The 8,791-nt window shown below is 53.7% G+C and overlaps 1 protein-coding gene across 1 annotated transcript; it reads left to right on the top strand.

The window, feature by feature from the left end:
• Positions 1-1,320: 1,320 nt before the first annotated feature.
• On the top strand, positions 1,321-7,714 carry Myl3 (myosin light chain 3). The gene is made up of 7 exons (XM_057768059.1): positions 1,321-1,526; positions 3,490-3,517; positions 3,655-3,804; positions 5,511-5,684; positions 7,123-7,200; positions 7,346-7,385; positions 7,514-7,714. The coding sequence occupies exons 1-6, from the start codon at positions 1,371-1,373 to the stop codon at positions 7,372-7,374; spliced, it is 615 nt and encodes a 204-aa protein (XP_057624042.1). The 5' UTR covers positions 1,321-1,370; the 3' UTR covers positions 7,375-7,385; positions 7,514-7,714.
• The last annotated feature ends 1,077 nt before the right edge of the window (positions 7,715-8,791 follow it).

Consider the following 8,791-nt stretch of genomic DNA (forward strand, 5'->3'; position numbering starts at 1 on the left):
ATAGCCATCTGGTTCCAGGGGTTGGACGCTGTTGTTTGCGCCCTGTGGGGTGAACCTTAGGAGCAGGCATTGAGGAGTGAGAATCTTAGATTGGCACCTAGGAGCAAACCTTGTCCAGCATGTTGGGGTCCCTCAGAGATGCAGGATCCCCCAGAGCAGAAGGAAGCATGGGATAATGGGAGGAGTAGCAGCAGAAAGCTCCAGAGAGGGCAAATGGAGGGGCAATCAGGAAGGGATAGAGGGTGTGGGGGCAACTAGGGGTGAGCAAGAGGCTGGACCTTGGAGTATGCAGGGAAAGATGGGCACTGGGCGTCACAGGGAGTCAGAGAGAAGCAAATGGGGGAAACTTGAGACACTAGTTGGCAGGAGCTGTAGAAGGAGGTTTGAACTAGTGTGGAGGACAGTCCTCGAGGGAGCGCCACCCTTTCTGCTTGCACTTGGGGTGTTCCTGGAGACCCTGGGACCCCATGACTGGGCTGCAGCTGGCTGCTGTTGCTACTCACTCACACACCAGTATGTATAAACACCAAGCCATAAACACACAGAGTCCACATCACAGGCACTCACTCAGACACACACAGACATACATGAACGTAAACACCTGGAAACAGACCTGCAGAGACAAAACATAGACCCTTCTCCCAGACCCAGCCGGCCATTCATGGACTCTGGCACAGAGACAGCCAGACAACATATACAAATATCCAGATACCTCCCACTACCCACTCAGCCTGGGAACCCCTGTCTGGAAAGGTGCCTGTACAGAGAGCCATACCTATCTCCCCTTGCTCTTGAACATAGCACCTGGGATGCCCAGGTGCAAAGTTTAACTCAAGAGTGACCCTTAGGTCATTGCAGCCCCTACCATGGTGCAAAGCCTGCAGCATACACTTTCCTGACCTTTACCTGTCCAAAATGTATTAGCCTGCAGAAGAGTAACTCACTCTCTCCTCTCTCTCTCTCTCTCTCTCTCTCTCTCTCTCTCTCTCTCTCTCTCTCTCTCTCTCTGTGTGTGCGTGTGTGTGTGTGTCTGTCTGTGTGTGTCTGTGTGCCTGTGCGCTTGGAGCACAGGCTGAGCAATGGCCTCTGTCTCCCTCCCCCTCCCTCTCCCCAACAGGTGACTGGGGGAATGGAGCACCCTCCCCTCCCCCCACCCATTCCTGGGCCCGAACAATGCCCTCTCCAGGACCCAAAATAGCCCCTTGAGCAGAGCCAATGTCCTTTTATGGCCCTGTCCCTATTGTGCATGGCAGGGGTGGGGCTGGGGTCATGAGGTATATGGGCAAGATAAAGCCCAGGGTGGCAGAAGGCTCACCTACCCTGCTCTCTTCATTCTTCCTTCTTTCTACCTCTCTGTGATTACAGCTCCAATGGCCCCCAAGAAGCCAGAACCCAAGAAGGATGATGCCAAGGCCGCTGCCCCCAAAGCAGCTCCAGCCCCTGCAGCTGCACCTGCCGCTGCACCTGCCGCTGCACCTGAGTCTGAGCGCCCCAAGGAAGCAGAGTTTGATGCTTCCAAGGTTAAGGTGAGTGAGGGAGTCACACTGTAGCAGGAGGAACAGAGCAAATGAGCGAATCTCAGAGTGGGACCTACCATGGCGGATAAGACCCTAGAAGTCGGTAGTTTCTGTGCAGAGGTTAAACAAGACCCGCTTGCTTCAGACATCTGCGGGACCAAAGGAGGAGGGCTGGTGGTCAGACAGCTGGTGAGCCTGCCCCGAGGCTGCCCAGAGGTTCCTACACTGTAAGAGGAGAGTCTGGACTGGGGAATGAGTTCTGGTGACTTCCCTGGTTCTTTCTGGATCGCACCTTTAGGAAATCCTGGAGCCAGCTGTCCCCCACTCTACAGGGCTCTTCCTTCTCTGGCTGCATGAAGGTTGGGGGGTCTCGAGTCCATATCAAGCATCCTCAGGTGGAATAGTGTGTAAGGGAAATCAGGGCCTTGCCCAGGCTGGGTGACACTCACCCTTGCCAAGATCCCCAACCCCAGAGCTGGCAGGTCACTCCTGGGCTTCACTCTTAGCTGGGAAGAAAGGAGGGAAGGCTGGAAAGGGAGGCTCTGGGAGTCGTGCAGGAAGCTGGTTGTGGAGCACGACCAAGCAGACCCAAGAGCTTTCCTGGCCCTGCTGTCTTTCCCAGAGTCTAAACTGGGAGGGCGAGCTGTGCCTGCCACCTGTGGCATCCGCATAGCAGCACGCAGCCTGCGTCTTGTTCTCCGCTGGCCAGTGGCCACCGCTGCTCTGGCTGCCTCTTGAGGGGCCTGCAGAGTCCTTTCCTCCATGCCCTGAGTCGCTCTGACAGAGCCTGCATCTGGTCCTGCACTCTCCTTCCCGAGGCACCGCCTATGTTCGCTGGCTTTGTAGTCAACTCAGTTCCACCTTAGTTGCTCGAATCTTTAGTGTCCTCAACGGTGAAATGGAACCATGAGCCCCCCACTTGTAAGACTGCTGTACCCCAGAGTTGACTCCCTATTCATCTGTCACCCTTAGGCCCTAGAATGTGTCCTGAGGATGCCTTGTAAGGCTACAACTACCCTGAGACCCCATGGTGGCATTGTCCAATCTCGCCAGGCATGAGACTGGCACAAATTTATGTCTCAAAAGAGGGGAATGAAAAGGCCCCCTCCTTTCCCTTTCTCTCTCCCCAGCTGGCAGAGAAGGGCAGAGCCTTTTCCAGAAGTCAGGGAGTCCTGTCTCCCCATGTTTTCCCAAAGAGAGTTCCCAGAGAGTCAGGAATGATGTTTTTCTCCATACTGGGTTGAGCCTCAAATTGGAGGGTCACCCACAGCAGGGGACAGGAAGGGGGTGTCCTTCTGCACAGTGCTGTGCTCGATGGAGGGCGGAGGGGCTCTCAGGTGCCAGCCATGCCCTCTTCCTCCAGTTCCGTTCCCTGGTGTGACCTTGACTTTGGGGAGAGTGACTGCAGTGGTAAAAATAGACTGGAAGCCGATGGGGAGGGGGCTGCTGGGTCCCAGGAGGCCTCCTGACCTCCGGGGGAGGAGGGCGGCATGGTGGCCTCAGAAAGCTCCACAGCCCTGTGTCTGTGCTATGCAGGAGTGGGGGGCTGCCTTGGGGCCACAGGCAGGGCTTTGGGGATTAGTGTCCAGCCTTGAGAGCCCCAAGGGGATCTGTGAGGGACAGACACACACATGAGCACAAGCATGCGACTTGATTGTCTACAGACATGCTTCCATGCTGACATAGCCTCTGGCCCGAAGCCGGATGCTTGCTCCTCCCCCAAAGTCAGCTTGGTCAGGCCTGCAACATTGAGCATTTTTGGCATGGCCTGATATCACCATCTGATTCCACATAGACCCAAAGCCTTTGGGTTGGACAGGTGTGTGAGGTTGTTGCAGCAGCAGGAGGACGTCTAGGTCCTGGGTGGTAAAGGCTGTGCAGCTGCTCTCAGACAGGCTAGTACAGCCAGGGGCCTGAGACCTAGGTGGCCCACGATGACCCAAAGGTACTCAGTCTTTGGATTTCTTTGCAGATCGAGTTCACGCCCGAACAGATCGAAGGTGAGCAGGATCCTGAGCCCAGGGAGTGGTGGGGTGGACCAGGGGATCCCAATTCAAATCAGTGGGGAGGGGAATGGGGTGGAGAGAGGGGTGGGATCCCCCAGGGAGTATCCAGAGCTCACTGCCCTTTCCCACAGAGTTCAAGGAAGCCTTCCAACTGTTTGACCGCACACCCAAGGGCGAGATGAAGATCACATATGGGCAGTGTGGGGATGTCCTGCGGGCTCTGGGTCAAAATCCTACCCAGGCAGAAGTGCTCCGTGTCCTGGGGAAGCCCAAACAGGAAGGTAGTACACCCTGCCCATTAGTGCCAGCCCCAGGGGGGACTGCCAGGGTGGGCGGCAATCGGATGTCATGGGATCCTCCTCACTGACCTGCTTCCTAATTTTTCTCCTGCTATTGGGATGAGGATGTGAGACTGGAGACCAGGCCATGGTGGTAGGAGACAAGCAGGATCGGTGTGCTGGACCCTTTCTGGCCACAGGGATGGACCCTAGTGCTCAAGAGAATCCATGCTGGTGCAAGGGTCAGTCAGGGGACATGGCTGCTTGTTTTTACGCCAGCCTTCAGCATCCCTTTGTGGGTCTTTGTCAACCCCCCTCACCTTGGCTGCTTGGTTTGACTCAAGAAGAGTGACACCCAGGCCCTCATCATAGATCCAGGGAGGGCCTCTGTTGGGCTCAACTGTGTCCACAGGGGGTGGACAGGGTAAGGTTTATAAGAAATGAGACCTGCGTATGGCGATATAGGCCTACAAACCCAACAATGAAGAGTTGAGGTAGGTGGATCACCATGACTTGGCAGCCAGTCATGGTGATCCAACTACCTCAACTCTTGATTGTACATAGTTCCAGGATAGCCTGGGCTACAGAGTGAGGCTACATCTCAAAAGGGGGAAGGGAACACTGTGGATGTTGTTCATTTCGGAGAATGCTTGCCTAGCTTACTGGAATCCCTGGGTTTTGATCCTTGGCACTACCTAGACAGTGAAGGATGGTACATGTCCAAAGTCTACAAGATACAGATGTAGTGTACACCTCTAATCCCAACACTGGGAAGGTGAAGGCAACGGGACTGCCATAAAATTGAGGCCAGCCTGGTCTACATGGTAAGATTCAGGCTGGCCTGAGATATGTAGTAAGACCTGGGGGGGGGGGGAGGGAGAGAGAGAGAGAAAGGAGTAGAGAACAGTGTTGTATGAGCTGTGGTGGGCTGCGTTTCGGCCGCTCTTGCTCCCACATGGCTAGCTTTATACCTGAAATAATTACACAGAAACTGTATTAAACTGTATTTTTTTGAACACTGTCTGGCCCATTAGTTCCAGCCTCTTATTGGCTAGCTCTTATATATTGATCTAACCCATTTTAATATTCTGTGTAGCACCATGAGCTGGATTTCTTTCTAATCTGTTGCTTTCATTGGTTAATTAATAAAGAAACTGCCTAGGTCCATTTGATAGGCCAACCCTTAGGTGGGTGGAGTAAACAGAACAAAATACTGGGAAAAAGAAGCCGAGTCAGGCAGTCGCCATGATTCTCCTCTCCGAGGCAGACACAGGTTAAAAATCTTCCTGGTAAGCCAGCTCGTGGTGCTACACAAAATATTAAAAATGGGTTAGATCAATATGTAAGAGCTAACCAATAAGAGGCTAAAACTAATGGGCCACGCAGTGTTTAAAAAAATACAGTTTCTGTGTAATTATTTTGGATAAAGCTAACCATGTGGGCGGCCAGGTGCCAGGAACATAGCCCGCCACTCTTATTACAACAGAACAGAACCCACCTTGGACCCACTTGGGGATAGCAAAGGTCTATGTAACCCAGGCATTTCTCGGTAGATTATCAATGCCCCGGGTAGTGACGCGCTTTGTCCCCAGCACTTGCGCCAGGGTACTCAGGAGCAGTGGGAGAGGGATGGCCCCTCGGCGTTGGGCATGGGGGAAGGCTGTACTCGACCATCCTCTAAGCCGGGACTTGGGACCATCTGTCTGCAGAGCTCAATTCCAAGATGATGGACTTTGAAACGTTCCTGCCCATGCTCCAGCACGTCTCCAAGAACAAGGACACCGGCACGTATGAGGATTTCGTGGAGGGGCTGCGGGTCTTCGACAAGGAGGGCAACGGCACGGTCATGGGTGCAGAACTCCGCCATGTGCTGGCCACGCTGGGTGAGGGCAGCCCCTCCTCTACCATCTCCTTCTCGGGGGGGAATCCTGGGGGAAACCCTGTGTCACCTGTCACTGTGTCTCATCTGTGACACTGGAACAGACAGAATGATAGTCACGGCGCCTTAGCGGCAAGAGGGAGCAATACCGTTGAGGTATGGCAGAAGGGAAGCTAGAAGAACCCACAGTGAGGGCGGGGACAGCTCTGGAGACGGGACAGGACGGTACTCCTGGATTAGTAGTCCTGGTGTCCATTGTTTCTTGTGGCCAAGGAGGTGACATTCCTGTGATATCTGTGGACTGTAGGTGCCTCCCACTGTCATCTCCACCGTCAGGTACCTAGTCACCTGGTCTTCAAAGCGAACTTTATGTAGAAAACATTTATTGAACAACTGCTGTGTTCAACCCTATGTCGGTCTTCAGGTATGTGTGGGTGTGTGCATGCGCGAGTGCGCATATGCGAGCGCGCATGCATGTTCATGTGAAGAATGATTGGGTCACCACAGTTGGTACTCTGCCAGTGAACAGCACAGTACAATACAGTCAGAAGGTTACAGACTTCGGCTAGAAATGTGGCTGCCGAGCAGGCAGGAAGCCCTGGGTTGGACCCTCAGCGCTGTGGTGTATGGGAGAGGGAGGCAGGAGGAGCAGAAATTCAAGGTCACTCCTAGTTATATAGCCAGTTTGAAGCTAGCCTGTGCTACGTGAGATCCTATCTCAAATAATAAGAGTAAAAAAAAAGAAAATGTTTTAAAAAAGAAAGAAAATCATGGGCTGGAGAGATGGCTCAGTGGTTAAGAGCACTGACTGCTCTTCCAGAAGACCCGAGTTCAATTCCCAGCACCTACATGGCAGCTCACAACTGTCTGTAACTCCAGGGGAATCTGACACCCTCACACAGACATATATGCAAACAAAACACCAATGTGTGTGTGTACACGTACACACACACACACACAGAGAGAGACAGACAGAGAGACAGACAGACAGACAGACAGACAGAGAGAGAGAGAGAGAGAGAGAGAGAGAGAGAGAGAAGAAAAATATTTCAGGCTGTCTGTGGAGCAGGGAGAAGTCTCTCTGTCCCTTCCACCGTCATCTGTCAACGTCTCCATGGGTCCTTCTACCAGTCTCAAAGGGTTACCCCCAAGAGACTGCTACCAGAGAGGCAGAGGACCCCTGGAGTCCTGGCAGAGACAGAGGACAGTATATACACAAAGATGCCTAGGCTAACAGGAGGGTCCAGGTCTTCATCTCAAGGTCCTGTACTTCTTGACCTATGATTGGTTGCTCTGGCCTTGGAAACAGGAGTGATGGCTGGCCACGACCTTGGGAGCGATGCTGCTATGGCAAACTCACCATTCAGAGGGTGAATAAGCTCCTCCCCACCCTCCTCAGTCACATCTCTGGGTGGTGTGACTCAGCTTCCCTCCCCTGCCAGGTGAGAGGCTGACTGAGGATGAAGTGGAGAAACTGATGGCGGGTCAAGAAGACTCCAATGGCTGCATCAACTACGAAGGTGGGCTCAGAAGGATGGAGGTCTCCTGGGGAGGAGTCATGGAGACTGAGCAAAGGCAGGGTCTCCTGGGGAGGGGTCGTGTACCCAGCTCCAGCCCTGGCTGCCCGCTGTGAGTCCCAGCCTCTCATTCTCCTTTTCCTTCCAGCGTTCGTGAAGCATATCATGGCCAGCTGAGCCTCCCACAGGTGAGACCCTCACTCCTTAACATCCACTGCCACTGTCCGCCCACCCCTTCTCCCCCAATGTCAGCTCTCAGTTGGTGTTCTGCTGTCTTGATCCAGCCCTTCCTTCATAACCTGTGGCTACCTTTCAGGAAGCCCAGGGCAGGCCATGCCGGGGACATCCCATCTCCCAACCGTGATGCTGACACCAGGTCCGGAGCTTCGGGAAGGAAAGGAGTGGGCCAGATTCCTGCATGTGGCCCCAGATCATGTGTGTGTGATTCTTTTCTGGTCCCTGTTGGGATGTGACTGCCTTTCTGTCTCCACCCTATGGCCTTTTGAATAAATGATTTCCTTTCTTTCCTTTCCTTCTTCCTTCCTTCTTCCTCCTCCCTCCCTCCCTCCTTCCCCCCCTCCTTCCCTCCCTCCCTCCCTCCCTTTCCCCATTCTTTCTTTCCTCTCCACTGCCCTGTGGCTCACTTCTGTTTGTTCCATGGGGCTGAGCTAGAGGAAGCCTAGCTGCTCTGCCTTTGCTCTTACCTCACTCCTCCCTTTGGGAGACTGCAGTCATCCGGGCCCACTCAATACAAGGATACCACTGGGAGCCCAAGGGTACTGTCTGAGCAATTAACTAACTGCAGGCCATTGGCCCTGAGCCATAGGAGTCACTGAAGGAGCCTAAGCTCAGGCCTGGTGCAGAGAGTGGCCTGGCCTGACCAAAGGAAAGAATGGCCAGGTGAGAGCTGGACTTTGTCCCAAGGATATCAGAACTGAAGGAGCATCAGCAGCTCCAGCCTTGACTCCCATGGAGAAACTGAGGTGTTCTGCCCTTGTAAACAGGCAAGGGTCTTGCTGGGGCGGTATGTCATTGCCAGTGAGTCCCTTGGCCCCAGTTTTTCAGTGGAAGTCATGTCTGTGAGGTTTCATGGGCACAACAAAAGGAGACTGCCTAGAGGAAGTGGCCCTTGTAGGTTTGGTGGGGCGCAAAAGAACACCCCATGGAGACGGGCAAAGTCTGGAGAACAGAGGGAACAGAGGGAGGCTGGACCATACAGAGCTAGGGAAGCCCACAGGACCAGAGGGACGCAGGAGCTCAGGACAGCCTCTTCATGGCTCATTGCCATGGCCTGTTATAAGGGTGTCTGCATACAAGGCTCAGATTGTGTGTTCTAGAGCAAGCTCTAAGGCCGTGTGAGCCAGGCCGCCTGTGGGTATTGGTGTAGCAGCAGTGGAGTCTGAGTGTGCAAGGATTGTGAGGGTGTGTATGTGAGAGTGTGTCAGTGTGTCACAGAAGTGTGTTATTGCTTCCGATTTGAACCTTTCAATACGTCAAACTATCTAACTTCTCACTGAGCACCTGTGTGTCAGGCTCTGTTCCAGGCACTGGGGACACAGTGTTAGAGAGAGCAGAGCCCACACATAGCAGACAG

The sequence above is a fragment of the Chionomys nivalis genome, chromosome 4, assembly GCF_950005125.1.
Source record: "Chionomys nivalis chromosome 4, mChiNiv1.1, whole genome shotgun sequence".
Lineage (NCBI taxonomy): Eukaryota > Metazoa > Chordata > Mammalia > Rodentia > Cricetidae > Chionomys > Chionomys nivalis.

Excerpts from the sequence above, each read along its gene's own strand:
- Myl3 (XM_057768059.1), top strand. The coding sequence starts at position 1,371 with ATGGCCCCCAAGAAGCCAGAACCCAAGAAGGATGATGCCAAGGCCGCT. Across the intron at positions 1,527-3,489 it reads TTGATGCTTCCAAGGTTAAG|ATCGAGTTCACGCCCGAACA; the intron begins GTGAGTGAGGGA and ends ATTTCTTTGCAG. Across the intron at positions 7,201-7,345 it reads TGGCTGCATCAACTACGAAG|CGTTCGTGAAGCATATCATG; the intron begins GTGGGCTCAGAA and ends TTTTCCTTCCAG.